The sequence below is a fragment of the Podarcis tiliguerta genome (genome assembly GCF_965153285.1).
Source record: "Podarcis tiliguerta genome assembly, chromosome: W".
In the NCBI taxonomy this organism is placed as follows: Eukaryota; Metazoa; Chordata; class Lepidosauria; order Squamata; family Lacertidae; genus Podarcis; species Podarcis tiliguerta.
The window spans coordinates 14107198-14134294 of NC_139552.1; the positions used below are offsets into that span (position 1 = coordinate 14107198).

General features: G+C 44.2%; 2 protein-coding genes across 2 annotated transcripts in view; both read left to right on the forward strand.

The window, feature by feature from the left end:
- LOC310668866 (large ribosomal subunit protein uL29-like) overlaps window positions 1–27097 on the forward strand; it is a 455615-nt gene that overhangs the window by 89213 nt on the left and 339305 nt on the right. The gene's annotated exons all lie outside the window — the stretch shown is intronic.
- Window positions 16623–26431, forward strand: LOC310668853 (protein SET-like). The gene is made up of 8 exons (XM_083422207.1): window positions 16623–17144; window positions 20112–20169; window positions 21108–21250; window positions 21795–21898; window positions 22036–22149; window positions 24070–24240; window positions 24346–24486; window positions 25603–26431. The coding sequence occupies exons 1-8, from the start codon at window positions 17072–17074 to the stop codon at window positions 25624–25626; spliced, it is 828 nt and encodes a 275-aa protein (XP_083278333.1). The 5' UTR covers window positions 16623–17071; the 3' UTR covers window positions 25627–26431.

Genomic DNA, 27097 nt, shown 5'->3' on the forward strand with positions numbered 1-27097 from the left:
CACGGCTTCCTGGCCACTCCATGGCCCAAAAACGTGGTTTTGAAGCACGGATCCTCATGGATCCCCACGCTTTTTGCATTGGGCAAACCCAAACTCACCATCAAATCACACATCATGCCCAGGGGCACTGCCTGCACCACAAAGAACTCAGATCCACTGCTTCCTGGCCACTCCATGGCCCAAAACCGTGGTTTTGAAGCACGGATCGTCATGGATCCTCACACTTTTTGCATTGGGCCACCCGAAACTCACCGTCAAATCACACATCATTCCCAGGGGCATGGACTGCACCACAAAAATCACAGATCCACAGCTTCCTGGCCACTCCATGGCCCAAAAACGTGGTTTTGGAGCACGGATCCTCATGGATCCTCACGCTTTTTGCATTGGGCAAGCCCAAACTCACCGTCAAATCACACATCATTCCCAGGGGCACAGACTGCACCACAAAAATCACGGATCCACTGCTTCTTGGCCACTCCATGGTCCAAAAACGTGGTTTTGAAGCACGGATCTTCATGGATCCTCCACTTTTTTAACAATAACTCCAACAAATGCAGCGTCAAATCACACCTGGAAGGCAGGACTACAGACTGGACTATAAAAAACGTGGATCCAACACTTTGCCGCGCTGCAGCACCACAAAAAAATGGATCCGAGGCATGGATCCTCATGAATTCATATGATTTTTATATTGAAACAAAATAAAAACTCCATGATACTGTAGACCACATCTTAGTCTGTAGGCAGAATAAAAAAAATCACGCATCCACTGTTTCGTGGTGCCGCAATGGCGCAAAAACATGGTTAAAAAACACGGATCCTCATGGATCCTCATGATTTTTGCACTAGATCAGCCCAAAGTCACCATCAGATCAAATTTCATGGCCATGGGCACAGCATCCAGCACAAAAATCACGGATCCACGGCTTCCTGGCGACACCATAGCCCAAAAACGTGGTTTTGAAGCAGGGATCCTCATGGATCCTCATGCTTTTTGCACTGGGCCACCCCTAAATCACTGTCAAACATCATATCATAGCCAGGGGCACAGCCTGCACCACAAAAAACTCAGATCCACGCCTGCCTGGCCATACCGTGGCCCAAAAACATGGTTTTGAAGCATGGAGCCTCATGATTTTCGCACTTGTTGTTGTTGTTGTTGTTTAGTCGTTCAGTCGTGTCCGACTCTTCGTGACCCCATGGACCAGAGCACGCCAGGCACTCCTGTCTTCCACTGCCACCCGCAGTTTGGTCAGGTTCATGTTTGTAGCTTCGAGAACACTGTCTAACCATCTCATCCTCTGTCGTCCCCTTCTCCTTGTGCCCTCCATCTTTCCCAACATCAGGGTCTTTTCCAGTGAGTCTTCTCTTCTCATGAGATGGCCAAAGTATTGGAGCCTCAGCTTCACGATCTGTCCTTCCAGTGAGCACTCAGGGCTGATTTCCTTAAGAATGGATGCGTTTGATCTTCTTGCAGTCCATGGGACTCTCAAGAGTCTCCTCCAGCACCATAATTCAAAAGCGTCAATTCTTCGGCGATCAGCCTTCTTTATGGTCCAGCTCTAGATTTTCGCACTAGATCAGCCCAAAGTCACCGTCACATGACACATCATAGCCATGGGCACAGCATGCACCACAAAAATCACGGATCAATGGCTTCCTGGCGAAACCGTGGACCAAAAACATGGTTTCGAAGCACGGATCCTCATGGATCCTCATGCTTTTTGCATTGGGCCAACCCAAATTCAATGTCAGATCACGCGTCATAGCCAGGAGCACAGCTTGCACCACGAAAAACCTGGATCCAAGGCTTCCTGGACACTCCATGGCCCAAAAGCGTGGTTTTGAAGCACGGATCCTCATGGATCCTCACGCGTTTTGCACTGGGCCACCTGAAACTCACTATCAAAACACACATCATAGCCAGGGGCACAGCCTGCACCACAAAAATAACGGATCCATGGCTTCCTGGTGAAACCGTGGCCCAAAAACGTGGTTTTGAAGCACGGATCCTCATGGATCCTCATGCTTTTTGCATTGGACCACCCAAACTCACTGTCAAATAACACGTCATAGTCAGGGGCACAGCCTGCACCACAGAAAACTCAGATCCATGCCTTCCTGGTCATACCATGGCCCAAAAACCTGGTTTTGAAGCACGGATCCTCATGAATCTGTTAGGATATTTCCGTTCCACCTTAAAAGGGAGCAGGATGTTTGTGTCACAGCCTGCGTATTTCCTGTCTCACAGGATGTTTCTGTTGTGTCTTTTGCTTTCGTTTCTCATTCACTGCCAGACATCTCTAGCAGGCAGTCATGGTTTTTCTCTGTTCTGACCAACGCTGAATAAACTTCTATATAATGCTCTCCTGGGTGCAACTTTTGCTGTGCATATCTGCTGATAAGAGCGTGCATCGGCTCTAGAATGAGGGAAGCTATTTCTAGAGCTCGTGTCGCTAATTGCTGATACTGCGTGTCTACGGGAGATTGATGGACATCCGGAGACGACGTGGAGTCAAGATGGACTTTATCTCCCTGGCAGTATCCCAACAGAATCATCACACTTTTTGCATTGGGGAACCCCAAATTCACCCTTTATTCAAATATATTGTAGATAACCACAGATCTGACCCAAACATCATGGATCTACTGCTTCATGGCCCAGGCCAGATGCTACCCTGGATATATTGGCCAATTTTTAGGTGGGTGTGCTGGGATGGAGGAAACGGAGTCGGCTGAATCTCTATCCATTAAAGATGGGCATCCAATGGCTGGGCCAGAATGATTTCGATTCGGTTTGCCAGTTCCCAGCTCTTCATGGGGTGCAATAGTCACCTGTAGCCTCCATCAGGAGTCCCAGTGTGATCCTGGATGCTTCTGTCTCTATGGAGGCATTGGTCACAAATGTAGCAAACTGCCATTTTTTAATCTATGTCAGGTTAGGCGATTGGTACCATACCTGTCCCTTTCCAACCTAGCCATTGTGATCCATGCAGTAGTCACCTGCAGACTAGACTACTACTTGCTGTACACCTGAGCCGGGAAGGGCAGGGTATAAATGCGATAGAGAGAGAGAGAGAGTGTGTGTGTGTGTGAGAGAGAGAGAGATGCAGGGCTACCCTTGAGACTGCTCCAGAAACTCCAAATGGTCTAAAATGCAGATGCATAATGTCAGGGAACTGCCATCTGAGCGGGAGGCGGAGAGGAGGCTCCAGGACGATGGTGGAGAGGGTCCCAGTAGGGGGAGAGGTAGCCCATCTGCTGGGGAAGGAAATCAGCGTAACACCAGTGGAGAAGGGGGGCAGATGGAGGAATCGGAGAGGTGGCTCCAGGACTCTTCGCAAGAGACCAGCGGAGAGGGCACGAGTACTCCGTTGCCCACACCCACTTTGCGCAGAAAACTTCCGCGCAGGCAAAGGGGGAGGAGACTGGGCGTCAAACAGCTTTTATGCTGGAAGAGGTTTAAGAAACGCCCACTGACGGATTCTGCCAGCGACTGAGGCAGCCACGGAACTTGAGGCTGTCCAGACAGAAAGGGTTCAACCAGGCAACCTAGCCAGGAGTAACGGCAACTTACGCACGAGCAACCCCTAGAACCATTACACATGAGCTCTTACTTGGACTTTGTGGAGAGCCCACATTCAGTTGTTCATCAGCTGGATTGGCTCCAGGTGGAGTATCGAATCAGGTTCAAGGTTTTGGTGCTAATCTTTAAAGCCCTAAACAGTCTGTGACCTTTCTTATCTGTGGGAATTATCTTCCAATACCCCCCCCCCCCATGAGTGTGACGCTCATCTGACAGCAACCTACTGGTGGTCCTGTCAGTGTTTGTAAAAAACAAAAAAAAGAAGGAAAGGGTTCTGACCTCCCTTTTTCTCTTCAGTCTCCTTGTCGGCACAAAAGGAGTCCACGAGAATATCCTTGCAGAGTTTTATTCTTAAAAGTCCTTGTGCAAAACACAACTGAACAACTATATACACCAGCACCAATCAACCAACCAACCAACCCAAACACCAGCCTCAGCACAAACTAACATTTCTCACTTATATATACAACTTGCTGCAAGCCGCTGAGTCATGCTGACCCAGCTTTATTCGCATTAAAGAAACAGCGGCCATTTTAGCCGTGACACCCCTTCTGTTTCTTAAATGCGAAAAACCCCAACAGAAACAATACATACATACATTATATACATAAACCCAGTTTTGTCATCAATTCATTATGGCATGTTGCTGGCAAAGGCTTGGTAAACAAATCAGCAATATTATCTTGTGATTGACAATACTCCAGTTTGATTACCCCATTCTGTACACAATCTCTCACATTCGCATGACGGATAGCAATATGTTTTGATGCGGATTTCATTATTTCCGAGCCCGCTAATGCAATGCACGATTGGCTATCTTCATACACTTGGATAGGCAAATCTACTTTACAATCTAGATCTTTTAGTATCTGTATAAACCACATGATTTCATTGCATGCTAGCGATAGGCTCCCATATTCTGCCTCACAGGATGAGGTCGCAACAAATCCTTGTTTCTTTGACCTCCATCCAATTATGGAATTGGCGAACATCATAACCATTCCACTTGTAGATTTTCTGGTAGCTACACAGCTTCCCCAGTCCGCATCAACAAATACTTCTAGTTTTTCATCTTGTGTACTAGATATCTTCAAACATACATTTAATGTCCCCTTTAGATATCTGATAAGCCTTTTCAAAGCACACCAATCAGCAGTACTGGGTTTAGATACACGTTGGCTCAGAACATTTGTAGCACATGCAATGTCTGGCCTTGACCACTGGCTTAAATACAACAGTGATCCTATTTTTGAGTGATACAACTCAGGCTGATCAAATTCATCATCACACACTGTCTTTGGGAAATCTGGTGTCATGGGAGTCTGGACTGGCTTGCAGTTTTCCATGCCAAACTGCTCTATCAAATGAAGAATTTTCTCTTTCTGGCTCAAGAGAAAACTTCCATCAGCTTCCTGCCTTACTTCTACTCCCAAGTAATTGCTTACAGGCCCTAAGGCTTTAAGCTTAAACCTCTTTTACAGTTGACTTGTGAGCTTCTGGATCTCATCTGTGGAACTCCCTGCCACAAGCAAATCATCAACAAAGACTAAGAGCATTAGATATTTGTTGCCTGTCCCCTTGGTGTACAGGCATGGATCAGCCACACTCCTTTTAAAACCAAGTTTTACAAGGGCTTCATTTAAACACTGGTTCCAACACCTTCCACTTTGTTTGAGACCGTAAACAGCTTTTTTCAAACGCCAGACTGCACCATTCTCCTCTTCAAACCCAGGGGGTTGTCTCATTAACACTTCATGGTCTAAATTTGCATGCAGATATGCAGCATCAACATCAAAATGGTGCACTGCTAGTTGTCTTACAGCAGCAATGGAAAGCATTAAACGAAAAGTTTCACTCTTTACAGTGGGAGAAAACACTTCATCATAACTCTCCCCTTTTATCTGAGTGAACCCTCTGGCTACTAATCTGGCTCGAAAACGTGGTTCCCCAGATGCAAGGGTTTTCCTTTTGTAAACCCACTTGCATGACAGCACTCTGCCACTAGGTGGCGGCATTATGACCTCAAACACTTTGTTACGTTTAAAGGAGTCCATTTCTTCTTTCATAGCTTGTTCCCACAAAGCACGTTCCCCAGGGGGTAAGTCTAAGACTTCATTATAACTTTGTGGTTCCACACAATTCACATTGCATACTCTCACTCCTCCTAGGGTCAAACGCTGAGGAGGTACACCCTTGTTTGAACGTTGGGAGCGTCTAGGCACAACTACTACTTCTTCCCCCCTTATCTCTGGCTCTTCTTCCTCTTCCTCTAGAGAAGTATTATTATCTATTGCCACATCCTTTGGGGAAATCTGTGCCTCCTCCTCATCCTGCTCCTGTGTTGCCAATGGCTGAGAAGAAGCCTCTTCTCTCACTTGCAGGGGCAGTAGGCAATCTGGGTTGGCATGGATCGCAGTCCATCTGTCCTGGTCAGCAAAGTCTGCACTTCGTGACAGAACCACGCGTCCTGGGCGTAAATTGAAACGCCACCCTTTGCCATAGGACTGATACCCCACAAACCGCAGTCTCTGCGCTCTAGCGCCTCCTTTCTGGCGCTGAGCTTTGGGGATATTTACATGTGCCCAAGAACCCCAGTTATGGAGCATTGTCCACTCTGGTTCTTTCCCAAACAACACACGATAAGGAATATCTTTTATAGAGCTAGACCAGGTTCTATTAATCAAAAAGTTTGCTGTGAGAAAAGCCTCGCCCCACAGCCTATGGTTGTGGCCCAATCCTGCATCCACTAGCAGGCAGTCCTTTACTGACTGTATTACAGCCCCACGTCTTTCACACAGACCATTTTCAGCAGGGCTATAAGGGTTAGTCAAGCGATGAGTGATCCCCTTACGTCGCAACCATGCCCCAAATTGTTTGTTCAGAAATTCTCCGCCCCTATCTGTTTGCAGCTGCACAACAGGGCGAGCAAAGAGCTTTTCAGCTTGGGTAACCCATTCTCTGAATGTGGGGAAACACTCAGATTTCTGCTTTAACAAAAACAACCAACTAAAACGTGATTTATCATCTATTACCAGAAAAGCATATCTGGCGCCCCCTTCAGTCTTCTGTGGAAAAGGGCCTATCACGTCACAATGGACAAGTTCTAAAACCTCTTTAGATACTCTGTCACTTTTAGAAGCCACAGGCTTCTTCTTAGATTTGGCCATTTTACATACATTGCAATCTAGGAAACAGTTACAGCTATTTACTTTTAGGTTCTTGCACACCTTTTGCATTTCTGAAAGCACACAGAAATTGGCGTGACCCAGTTTTCTGTGCAGTTCATGTACACACCCCTTATGAACTGGCAAATTATCCTGAACCACCTGGGCTGCTTTAACAGGCTTGTCCTGCATTACATATAACCCATTTTCCAACTTTGCACGGCCACATACCTGAGTTCCATTCTTTATCAGACAGCCATCCTGCGTGAACTTAACACTATACCCTGCTTTAATCAAACAGCTTACAGACAGTAAACAATAGTCCAAACTGCTGACAAACAGAGTCTCTGGTAGAGTAGTGTTCAAGCACTGCAGGAAACATGTTCCCTGGCCATCAATCTTGCTTCTACGACCATCAGCAAGATAAATTGAGTCTTTTCCATCGGTTGGCTTCTCCAGGGTCTTAAAGTCCTCCCGACTGTTGCAGATAATCCTGCTGCTCCCAGAGTCCAGCAACCATGTTCCTCGAGGTATCTTTCTTTCCTCTCGAGAAAATGCAGACACAAACTGAGCAGAACGCGTGTTCTTCTTCCCTGAAGAGAACCCCTTCTGCTTACGTTTCTGCGTCGATTGCTGTCTCTGCTCCACGTCGTCTCCTGGAAGTCTTGCCCTGCACTGACGTTGGAGATGCCCGGGTTGGTTGCATCTATAGCATCTCCTCACCGCCATGGCCAAGTCCAAACCTTGGTGTTGCTCCATTGGCAGATTCTGCTGCTGGCCCCCTCGGCTGTAACTCCTCCGCTCTTGGAGTTCAGCCTGGCTATCTGACCTTCTTTCTGCTTCTTCGGTCAATCTGCCAACCACATACTCAAGGGTCAGATCTCGGGGACGCATACTCTCCATGCTGTTAATCACAGGCAACCAGCTTTCAGGCAAACTTGAAAGGATAATGTAGGTTTGGTCAGTCTCATCATAACGCTTACCTCTCTGTTGTAGTTGAAGAAACAGAGATTTCAGCGTTTGAAGATGAGTTGCCAAACTCTCACCTTCTTTCATAACAGTCCTGAACAGCCTTCTGGTCAGAGAAATTATAGTTCCAGCAGTTTCTCTGACATGCATTGCCGTTAATAAATTCCAGCACTCAAACGCTGTGCTGGCATTTGCTACATGCAATAACTGAGAGTTGCTCAAACACAGCATAATTTGGGCACGGGCCCTTTCATCTAGCCGTTTTTTCTCAGCAGAGTCAGTCCTCAAAACCTCAGTTTCAACACAGTCCCATAGTCCATCTCTCTTTAACAACTGCTGCATTTTAATTGACCAACTCAGCCAGTTGCTTTCTGAGAGAAGTTCAAAAGGGATGCCTCCCCCAATATTTACAACTTGGGAAGACTGGAAATCTGCCATCTCTGCTGGCGCTTGCTGAGCCCCTTCTGTGGGGTCTCCAGCAATCTCTCCTGACTCTCTCTTTAGAGTCCGACTGGATGGTTCTGGCTGGCACTCACCGGCTTCTAGCTGCTGCCTCTGTTGACCCTCAGGTCCCGCCCGGCTCTGCAACTGGTGTAGCCGCTGTGTGAGTCGCCTACTGTGGTCCTCTAGCAGTTCAAACTGTTCCAGTAGCCAACGCTTAGTACTTTCTTGATCCTCAGATCCTAGCCGCTCCAGCGTCACTGCAGACAGTTACAGCTTGCCACCAACTGCTCCAACGGACAGCCACTGGCTCCGTACACCACCAGGACTCACCAACTCCCTGCTGAGATGCCGTTAGTCGTTCTGCACTCTGCACATGCTCAGAAACACTGGGCCCATAACCTGTCAGTGTTTGTAAAAAACAAAAAAAAGAAGGAAAGGGTTCTGACCTCCCTTTTTCTCTTCAGTCTCCTTGTCGGCACAAAAGGAGTCCACGAGAATATCCTTGCAGAGTTTTATTCTTAAAAGTCCTTGTGCAAAACACAACTGAACAACTATATACACCAGCACCAATCAACCAACCAACCAATCCAAACACCAGCCTCAGCACAAACTAACATTTCTCACTTATATATACAACTTGCTGCAAGCCGCTGAGTCATGCTGACCCAGCTTTATTCGCATTAAAGAAACAGCGGCCATTTTAGCCGTGACAGGTCCCTGGCCCAAAACATATCCAGCTGTCCTCGACCAGAGCCAGAGCCTTTTTGGTGGAACACTTTGTCTCATAGGACCAGGGCTCAGTGCAATCTATCTCAGTTCTCTCACATGTCATGGTGAGTGGGCTTACACATTCCTATGACACTTGTGAGTGAAACCGTTGGGAATCTCATACTCCCAGCAGGGTCACCCAAGGCGGTACGGTCAAAGAAAATTAAATATGCTCAGTGTCCTGTAGTGATTTCATGCTCTTTATTGCAGCTTGTAAAACAGTGACTGAATTTCCCCCCAAACCTCAGGCTTTTATATACATTATTTACACAATGAGTCCCGTCTGACTGGCTGGTTCTGCTTCCCTCCTGGAGCCTGATTGGTCTTTTCCTGCAAGCCAATCAGTTCTTGCATTCTAGGATCCTACTTGTCTATTGTTCTAGGATCCAAGCTTAGTACATAACAGGGAAGGAGCTAGACAAAGAATGATCCAAGAAGTCCTCAACTGCAGAACAGGCGGGTGATAACAAGCAGTGTGTTACAACGGCTCTGAAGGCGGATGAAGGCTGCAGCAGATAGGATCCACCAATTTGTCATGACTACTCATGCCATCAGAACAGAGCCCTACTGCGAAGGCTGTGCGTTGGTCAGCTTGCACTGATTTACACACCTAAAAGAAATTCACACACAGGCGTCTTCCAAAAACCCAACCCAACCCCCCCCCCCCAATTGTGATCAGCAAATGGCTTACGGAGGCAGGAATGTGAAATCTGGAAGCCCCTAGTCATGAATTGACACATGGACAGTGGATACAGATTCAGTCGTTCTGACTCAAGGAATGAGGCAGTTGAGCAGCTCGGCAGCTGTATCCATGACTGAGCAGCCCCTTTTAGGATCCACTCTGCTCACCCCGAAAAGAGGGAGTGGCTGGAAACGGTGCCCTAAACATAGTCTGCCTCCCTTTTTCCCTGACTGGATTACCACGCCCAGTGGGGTCACCACCCAGGGGCCGTAAAAGACAATTGAACTTTGGAACATGGAATATATGGACTTTGTCAGATAACACAGACAGCGAACGTCCTAAACGCAGAACTGCCATCATTGCAAGAGAGCTGCGATGTTTTAACATTGATATTGCAGCGTTTCAAGACTCTCGAAGAGCAGGCGAAGCACAACTGAAGGAAGAAAAAGGAGGCTACACATTCTTCTGGAGAGGTCTATCTGAACAAGAACACTGAATACATGTGTAGGCTTCGCTATCAAAAACGACCTTGTGAAGCTCCTGTCAGAAGTCCCTACTGGCATTAATGAGCGACTCTCAACCCTTCGACTAAAGCTCACAAAAAACCAACAAATCACTATAATCAGCACTTATGTACCAACACTGGATGCCGATGAAGACATTAAAGAAAATTTTTACTCTCAGCTGGATACCATCCTATCAGAGATGCCTAAGGAAGATAAAATTATCCTCCTGGGTGATTTTAATGCAAGAGTTGGGTGAGATTTCGATTTGTGGCCTAGGACTATTGGGAAAGAGGGAGTTGGCAACAGCAACCAGAATGGAATCTTATTTTTGACGATATGTGCAGCGCACAACCTTGTTATTACCAAAACACTCTTTTGACAGAAAAATAAATTTAAAACTTCATGGAGGCATCCTCGGTCAAACCACTGGCACCTCTTAGACTATGTTATTGTCCGTGCTAAAGATCAACGTGATGTGCTTCTTACCAGAGCTATGACGAGCGCTGGACAGATCACCAACTAATACGCGCCACGATGGCTATCAAGATTATACCTCAACGCAGGCTTCAGGGAAGAAAACCAAGCCGCAAAATGAACACTCAAGCCCTTCAAGTTCCCATTAAGCGGGATTGCTTCTAAACGACTCTTAAGGACCACTTGCTTTCAGAATTCCCTGATAACATCGAGGAACACTGGACCAAGCTAAAAACTGTTAGGATATAGCTCCGTTCCTCCTTAAAAGAGTCAGGCATGATTGTTGTGTGTCACATGCCTGTTTACTCCCAGCACTGTTCTCACTGGGAACTTCCGTTTTGTATATAGCTTTAGTTCTGGCTGTTTCCTCGACAGGGATGCAAGCAGTCATGTTTTTCCTTTGTTCTGACCTATGTTGAATAAAGCTGTAAATATGCTCTTCTGCCTGAATCTTCCATTGCGGAGACTGCTGAAAAGGGCGTGCATGAGTCTTGGAATGTGTCTGAGGCTCATGTCGCTAATTAACTGATGCAGTTTCCACGGGAGACCGGTGATCGTCCGGAGACAGCGTGGAGGCCTGATGCCTCTGTCTCCTTGGCAATACTCCAACAAAAACACCCATTATTGCAGTCTGTGAACAAACTATTGGATACCAAACCAAGAAACACCAGGACTGGTTTGATGAGAATGACAGTGAGATTGAATGCATCATTGACAAGAAAAGGAAGGCATTTCAGATCTGGCAAAGAGAAAGAAACTGTGCCACTAAGAAAAAAACCCTATGCCAATGCTAAGAACCAGAGAACTAAAAAACACCTGGTGGATAAAAAAAAAAAAAAGCTCAAGAGATCCAGCACTTAGCCGACACTCATGATGCACAGAGTTTCTTTAAAGCCACAAAGACCATCTATGGGCCAATAAATCATGGCATATGCCCCCTACGCTCAGCAGATGGTACCACAAAAGAAGCTTTTGCACTGTGCTGGAAAGGACACTACCAACATCTCCTTAACCACAACTCCCCCATAGCTGCTGAGGTCCTCTCACAAATCCCACAAAAACAAATTAGAGATGAGCTTGCTGTATCTCCAAATCTGGGAGAGTTGCGTACAGCTATTAACCAAGTGAAAAACAACAAAGCCAGTGGACCTGATGGGATACCTGCTGAAATCTTCAAAGTGGGTGGAACTGAACTTACACAACAACTTCACAAGCTCATCAAAGAAATCTGGGAGAGAGAAGCAATCCCAGCAGACTTCAGGGATGCCAAAATTATCAATCTCTTTTTAAAAAGGTGACAGGACTGATTGTAGAAACTATAGAGGCATCTCTCTATTAGCTGTGGCCGGCAAAATTCTTGCAAGGATCTTAGCAAACCGTCTCTTAACATTATCTGAGGTGACCCCTCCTGAATCCCAAAATGGTTTTCAGCCTTCTAGGGGGACAGTGGACATGGTTTTCACAGCTCAACAACTTCAGGAAAAATGCAGAGAGCAAAACCAACCTTGGTACTCACACCAAGCTACCAGTTCTAGTGGTGCATCCAGCACCTCAGGGGCTTCCCTTGCTTGCTTATGAGAAGAACTGGCTCGGGGGGGCGCTAGGGGCGCATTGGAAGATGGCCAACAATACCATCTCTCCGGCTCACACGAGGTAATTAAGAGGCTAATATGGGAGTAATTAGCCTCCCGGGTTTTCCCAGGGGGAATGGGAAAACGCTGCCACGTCCGCGGATGCCTATAAATCACCCCCGAGTTCGAAAGAAGGAGGGGGTGAGGGCACTGGACGGAAAGGCCTTGTGTGAGTTTTTGGCTCTCCCGGACACTACTTTTGATCGCGATCCTAGTTGCAGGCTCAAGATAAACAATTAGAGAAGAGTAAATGCACATGTTTCGAGCGAAAGAAAGGGAGTTTTGACTGCTAACTGAATCGACCTCTGAGAAGCTGAGTGATGGGTTGGATTGAACAGAAAACTAGATTAAAGAAGATTACATCAAAGATGTCGGTATGTTGAAACGGAGTGGAAAGGGAGGGGGACTTTTCTTCTTTTCTTCTATGTGATTTACCTAACAACCCCTCCCTAAGAAGAACCGTCGCATAACCGATAACAAGAGAGATAGAATAATAAACTGTGTGGAAATGAATCATTGACTAAAGGCTTTGTTTTGTGGAAGATCTGGAAAGCAAATGAAAGGCTTTTGGATGACGCAGTTCTAATGGAGAATCGCCATGACGAGACACGCTTTGTTGCAGGATTTATGATCAAGAGGGGGAGGAAGCCACGGCTTTGCTATCATATCTGAGTTCTACATTTGACTTGGCAAGAACTCCCCTGAAAAGATTGATGTCGGAGCAACAGGTCTGGGAAACTTAATGAGCAGATGTTTAGACTGTATTTTATGGAAACGGTGAAATGGCATCTGCCGTTCGAACAGGACCTTTGGATTAAGGTGAAAATCCACACAGGACTATAATAATGTTTGTTTCAACTCACTTGTGGAGACTTTCAGAGTTTATAAAGAAAAGAAAAAAACGATAACAACAACAAGATTGGAAGACGATTGGTAAAGGATAACAACAAAGAGATGGAAAGATAGAACTCTGAACATCAAAGCAGCACAAATATGAGAGGATTGGACCCTTTTTGAGCTTGAAGCATGGGTACCCCCAACAAAAATTTAAAATTTGGCTAAATATTTGGAAATATTTGGAGTTTATTATGTATTGGTATAATTTGGAATTAATGTGATTTGATTGGTTTGTTAATAATCTTTTTTTTTTTTTTAGAGAAGAACTGGCTCTGCATTCCATACAAAATGTTGTTGTGCCTGCTGTTTGCTACAGAGACTGAAGATTCCTTCCCCCAGGTTTTGGCCCTGCTCAAGAACCAGTTAAGCACTTCTATGCCCCATTCATTTAAACTGCTGAATAAACTTGGCCCTTCCATGAATCCCATTGAAATCTATCACATTATTATTATTCAGTTGTGTCTCAGCATATTTATGGGAAATGTCACTATTACAAAGTGTTTGGAAGAAGAGTTTGGACTTGATATTTCGCCTTTCACTCCCCTTAAGGAGTCTCAAAGCAGCTAACAATCTCCTTTCCCTTCCTTCCCCACAACAGACACCCTGTGAGGAGCTGCATGTGGAGGAGCGGGGAAGCGAACCCAGCTCACCAGATTATGAGTCCACCGCTTTTAACCACTACACCACACTGGCTCAAAGACTAATAGATGGCAGCTATACATAACCTTTAGCTTAAAAAATAGCAACAATATCTATCTAATGGAATAGTGCAGCGTACTAGCTAGTGTCATAGAATCATAAAATCATAGAGCTGGAAGAGACCGCACGGGCCATCTAGTCCAACCCCCTGCCATGCTGGAACACACAAGCAAACCACGTTTTTGGGCCATGGAGTGTCCAGGAAGCTGTGGATCAGAGTTTTTTGTGGTGCAAGCTGTGCTCCTGGCTATGACGTGTGATCTGACGTTGAGTTTGGGTTGTCCCAATGTAAAAGCGTGAGGATCCATGAAGATCCGTGTTTCAAAACCACGTTTTTGTACCACGGTACAACAAGGAAGCCATGTATCTGAATTTTTTGTTGTGCAGGCTGTGCCCCTGTACATGATGTTTGATTTGACAGTGAGTTTGGGGTGGCCCAATGGAAAAAGCATGAGGATCTGACCTTCAAAACCAGGTTTTTGGGCCATGGCGTTGCCAGATAACCGTGGATCTGAGTTTTTTGTTGTGCAGGCTGTGCCCCTGGCCATGATGTGTCATTTGACTGTGAGTTTGGGGTGGCCCAATGGAAAAAGCATGAGGATCCATGAGGATCCGTGCTTCAAAACCACGTTTATGAGCCATGGAGTGGCCAGATAACTGTGGGTCCATGATTTTTGTGGTGTAGGCTGTGCTCCAGGCTATGACGCATGATCTGACGTTGAGTTTGGGTTGGCCCAATGCAAAAAGCATGAGGATCCATGAGGATCCGTGCTTCAAAACCACGTTTTTGGGCCACGGTACGACCAGGAAGCCGTGGATCCGAGTTTTCTGTGGTGCAGGCTGTGCCCCTGACTATGACGTGTTATTTGACAGTGAGTTTGGGTGGTCCAGTGCAAAAAGCATGAGGATCCGTGAGGATCCGTGCTTCAAAACGTTTTTGGGCTATGGTGTCGCCAGGAAGCCGTGGATCCGTGATTTTTGTGCTGGATGCTGTGCCCATGGCCATGATGTGTCATTTGACGGTGACTTTGGGCTGATCTAGTGCAGAAATCATGAGGATCCGTGCTTCGAAACCACGTTTTGGGGCCACGGTATGGCCAGGCAGGCGTGGATCCGAGTTTTTGTGTGTGTAGGCTGTGCCCCTGGCTAGGATGTGTGATTTAACAGTGATTTAGGGGTGGCCCAATGCAAAAGCGTGAGGATCCATGAGGATCCGTGCTTCAAAACCACGTTTTTGGGCCATGGAGTGGGCCAGGAAGCCGTGGATCCGTGATTTTTGTGGTGCAGTCCGTGCCCCTGGGAATGATGTGTGATTTGACGGTGAGTTTGGGGTGGCCCAATGCATAAAGCGTGAGGATCCATGAGGATCCGTGCTTCAAAACCACGTTTTTGGGCCACGGAGTGGCCAGATAACCGTGGATCCATGTTTTCTGTGGTGCAGGCAGTGCCCCTGGGAATGATGTGTGATTTGATGGTGAGTTTGGGTTGGCCCAATGCAAAAAGCGTGAGGATCCATGAGGAGCCGTGCTTCAAAACCACGTTTTTGGTCCACGATTTCACCAGGAAGCCGTGGATCCGTGATTTTTGTGTTGCATGCTGTGCTGCTGGCCATGATGTTTGATCTGATGGTGACTTTCGGCTGATCTAGTGCAAAAATCATGAGGATCCATTAGGATCTGTGCTTCGGAACCACGTTTTTGGGCCACAGTATGGCCAGGCAGGAGTGGATCTGAGTTTTCTGTGGTGTAGGCTGTGCCCCTGGCTATGATGTGTGATTGGACGGTGAGTTTGGGTTGGCCCAATGCAAAAAGTGTGAGGCTCCATGAGGATCCATTCTCGAAAACCATGTTTTTGGGCCATTAATTTGCCAGGAAGCCGTGGATCTGTGATTTTTGTGGTGGATGCTGTGCCCATGGCCATGATGTTTGATCTGATGGTGACTTTGGGCTGATCTAGTGCAAAAATCATGAGGATTCATGAGGATCCGTGTTTTTTAACCATGTTTTTGCGCCATTGTGGCACCACGAAACAGTGGACGCGTGATTTTTTTGGTTCTGCCTACAGACTAAGATGTGGTCTACAGTATCATGGTGTTTTTATTTTGTTTCAATATAAAAACCATATGAATTCATGAGGATCCGTGCCTCGGATCCATGTTTTTGTGGTGCTGCAGCGCGGCAAAGTGTTGGATCCACGTTTTTTATAGTCCAGTTTGTAGGTGTGCCTTCTAGGCGTGATTTGACACTGCATTTGTTGGAATTATTTTTAAAAAAGTGGAGGATCCATGAGGATCCGTGTAGATCCACCTTTTACGCAGACCCTTTTTTAACCATGTTTTTGCACCCCTGCGGCCCCACAATATAGTGGGTGCATGATTTTTTTGATGCTGTCTACAGAGTAAGACACGGTCTACAGTATCATGGTGGTTTTATTTAATTTGAATGAAAAAAAAACATATGAATTCACGAGGATCCGTCTAGATCCGCCTTTTACCTTTTTCCTATTTTATTTGGTAAAGCCCAAATTACATTTTTGGGAAAATTTCTTGAAAAGCGAGGGGCTGCGAGCACCAGCCTGCCCTTTAGAGCTTTTGGTAATGCGTCCGCGCAGGCGCGTGGTGTGTGTGTCCCATCCTACTTTCGCTTCTCCTCTGATAGCATATTCCCATTGAAAGCCGTAAATATTAGTTCATAGACCCACAGCCATGGCGACCAATTAGCACGCGCGGGAAGAACTCTCTAGCTACCCGATGGGAGGAGGAAGTTAAATGCTTACGACCTTTTCGACACCTATGAAGTAACTCCATTTTCTCCTTTCCTCGATGGGCAGCCAACGCACCCGTTTTCTTTAGGGACGCTTGTACGCTTGCGCGGCTTCTTGCGCACGCTCACACAGGAACTAGGCGACGGGGCGGGAAAAAGGTCTACACCTCTGGTGGCCGCGGGAAAGGAGAAAGGGAGGGGGAGGTGAGGGGGAGGGAGGAGAAAAAAAGGTTTTTTTGCGCCTGCGCAGAGCTTGCTCTTTCCTCACCAAAAGCAGGAGGCGGCTCTCGCTGTGTGGAGTTGGCTTGAGGGGCCCTCAGGTTCTGCCGCCGCCACCCCGTTTTCTCACACGCGAAGGAAGAGCCAGGAGGAGTAGGAGCAGCGGGTTGAGCTAAGCCCGGTGTGAGGTGAGGCTCCTCCGCTTGTTCAGCCTCACGTCCGTGTCTGCCTGCCTCTCTCTCGCTTTCCCCGCTTCTCTTTCCCAACATGTCGGCGCCGGCGGCCAAAGTCAGCCAGAAGGAGCTCAACTCCAACCACGACGGGACCGACGAAATCTCAGGTACAAAGGCCGAAAACGGGGGTTTGTGTGGAACGTGGAAATGGTGGGCGGTGCCCTGCGGGCGGGAGTGAAGCGCGAGAGACATTCAGGTTCTTTTGCACCTCCGCAGCCGCCATCTTCTCCAGAAACAGCAGTGGCAGCCACCACAGGAGGCGGGAAGGGGAAGAACGCTTTGGAGCTGCGGGGGGTGGGGGGGCTCGCTCGTGTGGGCCGGATGTGTAGGACGCGGCGGCTACAGCCAAGCAAGGAAAAGGAGACCATGTTAAAATTCTTTTGTCTTCCACGCGGTGGACACTCGCTCGCTTGTTCTCCCTTCGTTCCTTTACTTTTCTCGCTTCTCTTGCAGCAGCGGCAGCTGCAGTAAGAGGCCTCATTTTTCGTTCCCTTTACGTCAGTCTTTTTCTCTCCACAACCTCGCGGACTCCTCGGGAACTCTGCTCCCCGGCCCCCTTTTTGCTTGCCCGCCATGATTGGCTTTTCTGCGCGGCATGGCTTCGGGTTACAACAGCTTTTGCATTTTGGAGGGTAGTAGCGCGTTTGGGGTTTTTTTTTTGGGGGGGGGGAAGCTCCTGTGCTTCCTACATTCATGCTTTTGTATATATATGCTGGAAGCCGCCCAGAGTGGCTGGGGCAGCCAGATGGACAGGGTACAAATAAATTACTATTATTATGTGGATCGCTAATTCCACCACTACCACGTGCGGCTGTGGCGTGGCTTCCTCGACTAAATCTCTTTGTAACTTTTTGCAGCGCAATCTGTTATTCTGGCTTAATCCTCTCTAACAAAATAATATAAATACACTTAGATTTCCAGTTGCTGCTGCTTTAAAAAAAACCGGTGTTTGGTTTTTAAAGTGACTATAGTTTTCCATGTATTGGAGAGAAGCGCTCCCCCCCCCCCTTAAGTCGCGCTGCTTGTAGCCCCGCCCCCCCGTTGGATGGCAGAGACCAGCCTACAAGAGAGTTCCCAGCGTCCGGCTCTGCGCACGTGTTTCCTCCGCCTTCATTTTTACCCGCCTTAAAAAATAATTTAAAAAAACCTGGAGGGATGAACTGCAAGGTGATTGTGCTTCGGTTGCCTTCAATTGCACGTGAGTGAGGCACGTTGTACAGTACAGATGAATAGGTCGTGCAAAATTAAAACTTGGTCCCAAGTAAATTGTATGGAATTGCAGCCTTAGGTAGGCCATAGGTGAAGTGGTCGTGGGGGATCCTCCTAGAAAACGTTTCTGTCTAGGTTTGTGGGATCCTGCCTTCTGGGTTTTTTAATAGCTGCTTCACACTGCCTTTCTGTTATCCTAAAGCATGCTCACCTACTCAACTCTGTGTTTTATTTCATAAAAAATAGTAATCCAGGAAATCAATGTGTTCCCAAGTATGTTATATATAGTTTTTCAGTTAAGTTAAACTGGTCAGTTGTATAGTTGAACAAGCTTTTGGATCTATTTAAAGTGCCCTGAATGGTCTTAAAGCTTACTATACTGTCTTTTAGATGAGCGTGACTGGCAAGTTGAGAAATTTTAGAACAAGGAAAATATGTTTTACTGGAGCAAGAAAGCTAAAATAGTGGCAATATCTTGATCTGGAGGGATTTTGCAACAGGTTTGGGTGGCATGCTTATTTGTGTTAGGATAAAGTCAAAGTTCATAGAGGTTTTTTGAACCACATAATAAGAAGTAAGGCTAAATTACTCTCCAAAATGTATAGACTCTTATTGGATTGGGAAGTGCTAGAGGAGGAGGTTAAATCTGTGACAATTCAGTGGTCTAAAGACTTTCGTTATAATATTTAGATGGCATCTTGGGAAAAGCTTTGGAAAAAGGACAATGTTTACGGCTTGCTATACGTTAAAAGAAAACTACATGGTGATGTTCTGCTGATTGTACATTATGCCAAGGAAGCTGGTGACAATGTATAAAACCAGCTCAAATCTTGCTGGAGAAGTAAAGAATCAGAGGGAACAATGTACCACATGTGGTGGAAATGTAAAAAGATTTAAAAAACTGTTGGGAAACTATAATGAGCTTTAAAAAATGTTCAAATTAACTGTCATCAAAAAGCCGGAAGCCTTTTTAAGGTATTATTGCTGCAGATATACCAAAAGAATTAAGAAAGATGTATGCAACTACTGCAGTGAGAATATTAGTAGTTAGATGGTGGGCGGGAGATAAAACAACTAAACTGGAATGGCAGGTGAAGTTATTTGAATATGTGGAATTGGCAAAGATGACAGGGAAAATCAGGAATCAAACCAAGAGTTTAACAAAGAATGGGATTTATATATTTAAAAGAACATTGTTCTCAGATAAAATCTTTGAAATGTCTTGAATAACTTCTGCAACAAAATATTCTACCAAGAATATGGACAATTAACAGTAAGTTTAAAAATATGCAATTATGCAGTCAACAAAGTAATGATGGACCCATATTGAGGATGACGGAAGTCACAATATACGGAAGAATCATATTTTCTATGTAAAAATTTCTTTGTATGTGAGGTGATTTGTTTTCTTGTTGTTTTGTGGTGGAGGGATTTAATATTTAAAATCAATAAAGATTTTAAAAAAATTAAAAAGTGGCAATATCATCAATAATGTTGAAAAATACCTTGTGAATAGGCAAGAACAGCTCTTTTTACCTGTAGACTTGGGCCCAGATTTTGGATTAAAGTTTTTCAGCACAGTATTATGCTAGCTTATACTCAGGACTTTCTTTTTTAAAAAAAAAAAAAAAAACCAAACACCCTTAACTTCCTGTTTTAAGTGTGCAAAGGATTGCAGCTTAAGGAAGAAAATACTATGTTTCTTTGTTAAAATATATCCTCAGGAAAGGGGAGTTTGAGCAACTGAATACACAGTCAAAAAGCACTGCAGATTGAGAAACATTCAGGTCATCCATCCACAATATGGATACTTGCATTGAATTGTGTTACTAATTGGAATTTGACTTGAGCCACTTTTTTTCCAGACAAAGAGCAACAGGAAGCAATTGAACATATTGATGAAGTACAGAATGAAATAGACAGGTAACCCAGATGGTGTTGTAGCTGTTTTTTTAGAATACACTTAAAACTACATTAAAATATATTATAATAATGTAGATATTCCATAAAACAGCATTGCTTGTAACAGCTGAAGTCTGTTTCATGGTTAGACACAGTTTCATCTCTTAATAAAACGATGAAAAGGAAACTGTTCGGAGCCATAAGAAGCTCTTACCTTTTGGACAGAGATGTTCATAAATTATGTGAGCCAAGGCTCCTTAATCAGAAATGCTGGCTATGTGTGTGCAAGGAGGGGAAAAACATGCCTCCCACCCATCCCACTACCAGCAGCAACAAATGCAGCCTAGCTACTGAAACTACATAACGTTCAGCCTGTCAGCTTGATTGCATGCTTTCTTGCTTCTCTTCAGTGGATTTTACATAAGCTATAAAAATATTTCAAAAGTGCAGGGGATTGAAAAATAAATCAATGGGAAACTAAATTGTTTTATTTTTTATTCCTTTTATGCACACCCTAGTGTCAGCAATCAAACAGGCAAATTGGGCCATTGTAATGCTGAATTTTCTGAGTTAGTGAGTAAAGAATTTAGAGCCACAGTTAAAACAGATTTATATGTGGGAAATGCTGTGCAGTATCGTAGCATACTGTACTTTACTCTGTCAATGCCGGTCTTTGACCTGAGAATGTGTACTACTGTACAGTTAGGACTGACTTCATCACCATTCAGGTATTTGGTTCTGATCTGTAAGGATAGATTTGTGTTGCTTGTTTAATGTTGTGGCTTGTTTGAACCAAAAATGCCACACTTCATTGAACACATCAACTGAAGACCCAGTTCTGTTGGTTTCAGATTAAATCTTCTAATTTAAAAAATCTTCTGTTGAATTCCATGCTGCTTTGATACTTCCCTTAAACCTCAGATTTCCCACTGTGTTTGTATATCGTCTTTGCTATATAGACTGAATGAACAAGCCAGTGAGGAAATTTTGAAAGTAGAACAGAAGTACAACAAACTCCGCCAACCATTCTTTCAGAAGAGGTCAGAATTGATCGCCAAAATCCCAAATTTTTGGGTAACAACATTTGTCAACCACCCACAAGGTATGCTAAAGTCCTATATTTTCTTAAAGCTTAATTTTATAAGCTTATTTGTAATAATTTTGTAAAGTGACTTCCAATATTCAATATCCTATCCCAACAAGACAGCCTATCAAAAAATAGCTTAGATGTACTCTTTCCCAAATGTGAAGTCTGTGATTAAAATTCCTAAATACTAGTTTTCATTTCAATTATTTGGTTGTATTGAGCAGTGTTGTTGAGTTGGCAGCAAGGCTTCTGTCAGTGGAACCTCTGAAGAAGTTGGGAGGAGGAGTTGCTCCTGGAGGCAACCCAATTCACTTAAACTTCAGGCCTCAATAGTCTGTAAACGTAGTTCAGAAATAATTCATTAGAAATTAGGTTGTATTAGTTGATTGGTGCATATGGCCTGTAACAACTTATTATGGACATAGTTTGAAAACCCTGAAGCAAGATATATTTTGGAGAAGAGCACAACTGTAAGTTTAAGAAATAAAATTAAGTAGGGTGGTGGTGCTAAAGAATATGGAAAACAAACTTTGGATGGAAATTTTTGTAATTTTGATAGTATCTGCACTTTTGGGAGAAGAAGATGAGGAAGCTCTCCATTATTTGACCAGAGTTGAGGTGACCGAGTTCGAAGACATCAAATCAGGTTACAGAATAGATTTTGTAAGTAAAGGTGTGCTGCACCTTCCTTACTACCTATGTGGATGGCTGAGAGAACAGCCTGATAACTCCCCGAGGCCTTGCTTTGAAATCCATATGCCTTGTATTGGTAGCTACATTTTATGTTCTCTTGACTGCAGTATTTTGATGAGAATCCATATTTTGAAAACAAGATGCTCTCTAAAGAGTTTCATCTCAACGAGAGTGGGGACCCATCATCAAAATCAAGTGAAATCAAATGGAAATCTGGGAAGGTATGTAGCTGTTTGTGTTTCTTTAAATCAGTGTCTATTTTGAAACAGTGTTTCTTTTCCCTGAGTGATTCGTGATTCTAGCCACTAGTACAGGCAGTGGCTGTTTTTGGTGTGCCCAATATGTGCACAACTGCACACATGCCAAACACAGAATTGACCCCCAAAAAATCACAAAAGGAGGGATGCAGTATGGGGCAGCCTTACATGGACCCTGCCAACAAGGAGGGGGGTGGTCTGGAACATAAGTCACACAAATCGGTTGCTGCCTGTACCATCTTCTCCAGCTAGAATGGTTTCCTCCAGACATGGGTGCAACAAAGCATGATTGTACCTCTGTTGTGGAGTTAAGGTTGTTCTGTGTTTCAGAGCTGAAAACAATGCTAATATACCGTATTTCACATCTGGCAACCCATGTGCCCCTCTGGTTTCAGATAGTACACGAGTAGACAAGTCTAAAAAGCTCTAGGAGGCTTAGTTCAGTCAGAATAGAGTATACACTTCCAGAGTTAATGCTAAATACATTACTTCGGTAAATGACCTACCATAGCTGCTAAAAGACCATGAAATATTTGTGTCCCAGTCTTTTTAGACTCGCCTATCCATATCCTTTCTGAAATCAAAGGGGCACATTGTTTGCCAGGTGTGATTTTTTTTTTAGCTCTCCTACCCCACTAAGTGAAATTCATAAGCTACTCCTGAGATTGGTATGAGAACCTTATGAAGCAAATAATACACGTGAAGACCAATCTGTGGGTTGTAGCCAGTGTTAGTCATACTTGGAGTAGTTCCATTGAAATTAATGAACATTCAGTGGGTCTCCTCTGAGTAGAACTTAGTTGAGTGCAACCCTTTTTATAGTGTGAAGGGAAATGGTTAATCTATAAAAGAGCATGGTATTAGTCTACTGCTGAGAGATGGAAAAGGGACAAGCATATACAAATCTTAAAAGCTAATTGCTTCAATTTATTTATCCATTTATATACATTTTTTATTCTGCTCTTCCAGGTTGCTCAGAGTAGCATATATGGTTCCTCCCTTCTGTCCTCACAACAACTTTGTGAGGCAGGTTAGACTCTGAGAACTGACTGGCCTAATGTCATCCATTCAGTTTCATGGCTGATTGAGGATTTGAGTGTTGTGTTGTAACCAGTGTGCTACACTGGTTCTGAGTAACTCTTATAAAGAGACCCGAGGAGGGTTGAATGTCAAATTTTAGTAACTCAGTTGTTTGACCTTTGCTACTTGTCTGGCCTAGAATTGTCAGAAGATTCATATTAAGAAGGGCAAATCTGGTAGGTTTATTCCTCCCCCCCATCAAATATTTTAATGGAGAGAACCAATAATGCTGTGATTGGGTTGTTCACAAGGGGATGTGACCCTGTTGTAAAAGTACAGCTGATGGTCATGGGATATTCTTAATGAGAAGCTATGTTTCCTTCAACACTCTCTACTGTGTTAATGTGTTGCATCACATCTACACAATTTAAAGTGCCCTTATACCACTTCCCCAAAGAATCTAGGGAACTATAGTTTAAGGGTGCTAAGAGTTGGGACATCCTTAACAAACTACAATTCTAGCATTCTTCGTATGGAAGCCTTGACTGTTGAAGTGGTAGGAGTGCTTTAAGTGTGTTCTGTGGAAGAAGTGACCTTTGTAGAACTACTTCAAAATGGCCAGATTGTTTGTTATGTCTCAGGTGTTTAGTCTTTGTTTTTCCAAATGGCCACTTTTTTCTGAAATTGATGGGGATATCAAAATCAGTTTGATGTTCCTTATCACACAATCCTATTCAGTAAGTGGCTTGGTAGTCTCTGAATAAAGATGACAAATAGTCACGTAAGTTAAAGTGAATGCTTTTTTGATGGAAAAACTCATTTTCAAAAGAAAGTTATGATTTCTCTGTGTGGGTTTTGTTAAAGGATCTGACAAAGCGTTCAAGTCAGACACAGAACAAGGCCAGCAGAAAGAGGCAGCATGAAGAACCCGAGAGTTTCTTCACTTGGTTCACTGACCATTCTGATGCTGGTGCTGATGAACTAGGAGAGGTCATTAAAGATGACATCTGGCCGAACCCATTACAGTACTACTTGGTAAGGGTCTTCTAATGAGTTTACACCATGCTTGTAGCAGGCTGTTTATGGCTGGTTTAAGACAAATAAGCTAACAGTAGCATATATTGTTGTTCTTTGAATAAGGTTCCTGATATGGATGATGAAGAAGGTGAAGGAGAGGAAGATGACGATGATGAGGAAGAAGGAGGCTTGGAGGACATTGATGAGGAAGGTGACGAAGATGAGGGTGAAGATGATGAAGATGATGACGAGGGAGAAGGAGAGGTTGGAATGATTGATATTTTCCATTTAGCAATGGCTTGTTAATAGAATTGTAGAATTAGAAAGGACCCTGAGGATCATCTAGTCTAACCCCCCTGCATTTCAGGAATGTGCAGCTGTCCCATACAGGGATAAAACCTGCATCCTTGGTGATATCAGTACCACTTTCTAACCAACCTACCTTGTAAGTTGCAACTTTGCCAGGTTTGAGTTGAGATTCATTCGGCCCCATGATTTCTTAAGCTTGTGTGACTCATATTCTGAATACATGTATTGAGTTCAATAAGGGCGTGTTCATGGTAACTTTATGAATGGCAAATATTATAAGCACTTGAAGGATTTTTACTAGTTTACCTGCTATTTGTGGCACAAGAATTGACTGGAAACTTTTCCCTACCTGTTGTGTGGAGACAATAGTTCCTTGCTATGGGCTACCTAACAGCTAGCAACTTCAGGTGTGGTTAAGGGCAAAGTGGCAGTGGTGTGTGCGTGTTCTGCCTGGTGTCAGGCAACTTTGTTATCTCTGCATGCATCTAATCTTTGTGTGCCATAGTTTTGAGCGACTTGGGTTAAGTAGCTGTGTAATTCAGAGGATCTCTTGGTGTGGAAGAGCAGTGTTTTAAAAGTATAGGAGGTTTGCTCAGAAGTGTGCCCAGCTGTGTTTTTGTTTATATTTAATTATGAATTAGATTTATATTCCACCCTTCATCATAAGATTGCATGGTAAAAACAATCAGTACTTTTTTCTAAAAAAATGTTTAGGGGTACTCTCATTTTCCTACTCATATTGAAATATTGCCGCTCAATGAGGCCAAACCTAGATTCAGAAAATGTTTAGGAGTATGCGTACCCCCAGAAAAAAACCACTGAAAACAAGTAAATGAATAAAACAAAGTAAGTAAAAACAGAACCGCAAAAAAATTGTGAGAGTCCCTTTAGCAAGCATTGTAAATGAACAGCAACCTTGCCTTGTGATGTCTAGGTAGAGCAGAAAGGAGGATTGTAGAGCCTCTCCTGGAAAAGCAACAACATAGTGATTAATAAGGAGAGAATGGGTGGTATGATGTTTGTATTAATGTGATGTTTACTTAGCAATGTGTAAATTTTGTATTTCAACAGGAAGATGAAGGAGAAGATGACTGAACACTGACAGATTCCAACCACCACCCCTCTTTCCAGTCCTAGGAGCAAGTTGCTATTTCTCCCTGCCCCCTCTTTTTCGTTGCCTTGTTCTCCTGAGGTCTCTCCCCCCCCTCCTCTTCACTATGGTTCACAAATAAATTTTGGAGAAAATATCAAGCGACATACCGTGGAAATGAAACCTCTACCTTCTACTTTTTTTTATTATTCCTGTTTTGAAGCAAAAACAAAAAAACTGTTAATGGAATCAACACACCGTGCTTTGTGGGGAAGAAAAGAAGCCTTCTGCTCCCTTCATTCTGCTGGAAACTGAAGAGTGCTAGGCCCCTGTGTAGTAGTGCATAGAATCTAGCTTTTTCCTCCTTTCTCTGTATATTGGGCTCAGAGATTACACCATCTCTCTATGTGAATATGGACAGTTAGCATTTACCAACATGTATCTGTCGTCTACTCTTTTTTTATTCTTTTAGCTTTTTCATTTTTTAAAAACGAGGGAGTTATAGAAAAGGCGGCAAGCAGGGTTGGGTTTCAGATGTTAGGGTGGGTTAAATGGGCATTTTGACAAAACAAGGCTCATTTGGCATGCTCGTTTGCGTGTTAAAAAGATGAGTTAAAAAACAACTAATTACAGTTGAGCCCTGCCACTTGATGGAGAATCAACAGAACCTGTAGGATCGTATGTTGAATTTACATTCTCTGTTATACTTTTGTTCTTTGTTTTGTTTTTTGTTTGACTGGGAAAAGGAAGGCTTAAATGTTAAAAAGTGTACAAGTTGCTTTGTTACAATAAAACTTAACATGTACACAAGGAGGCTTATATTCTTCACTGGGGGGGGGGATGCTTCTGACCCCACCCCTTTGGTTTCTCAACATGCAAGTTCAAAATCTTTTGGCCTAATAAATATGTTCCAAGGAAGAAAACTGCAAAAAAACAGTTGTGCATTAAAAATGAAAACAAGCCCCTCAAGCAGACTTACACTTTCATGGGTTAAGGTTGGAGCAGAGGCGTAGCAAGGTCAGGTGGTACCCAGTGCAGCATTTTGTCATCCCCCCCCCCCCTTGAAATTATTAAAAGGAAAAATAAGATACAGTTGCAAGTGTTATTTTCTGGTTTGTTTACTTTGTGAGCATAAGCACTTAAAACCTTTTTTTCCTAACTTTGTTCTCTGCAAATTTTGAAATCACATCAAAATCAATTCCATTCGCCATTATGGTGCTGGAGAAGGCTCTTGAGAGTCCCATGGACTGCAAGAAGATCAAACGCATCCATTCTTAAGGAAATCAGCCCTGAGTACTCACTGGAAGGACAGATCGTGAAGCTGAGACTCCAATACTTTGGCCACCTCATAAGAAGAGAAGACTCCCTGGAAAAGACTCTGATGTTGGGAAAAATGGAGGGCACAAGGAGAAGGGGACGACAGAGGACGAGATGGTTGGATAGTGTTCTCAAAGCTACCAGCATGAGTTTGACCAA

What these genes read in the sequence shown, in the direction of transcription:
- LOC310668853 (XM_083422207.1), top strand. Translation starts at nt 17,072, where the DNA reads ATGTCGGCGCCGGCGGCCAAAGTCAGCCAGAAGGAGCTCAACTCCAAC. An exon ending in TCAAATGGAAATCTGGGAAG is followed by an intron (nt 22,150 to 24,069) that starts GTATGTAGCTGT and finishes GTTTTGTTAAAG; the next exon opens with GATCTGACAAAGCGTTCAAG. An exon ending in ACCCATTACAGTACTACTTG is followed by an intron (nt 24,241 to 24,345) that starts GTAAGGGTCTTC and finishes TCTTTGAATAAG; the next exon opens with GTTCCTGATATGGATGATGA.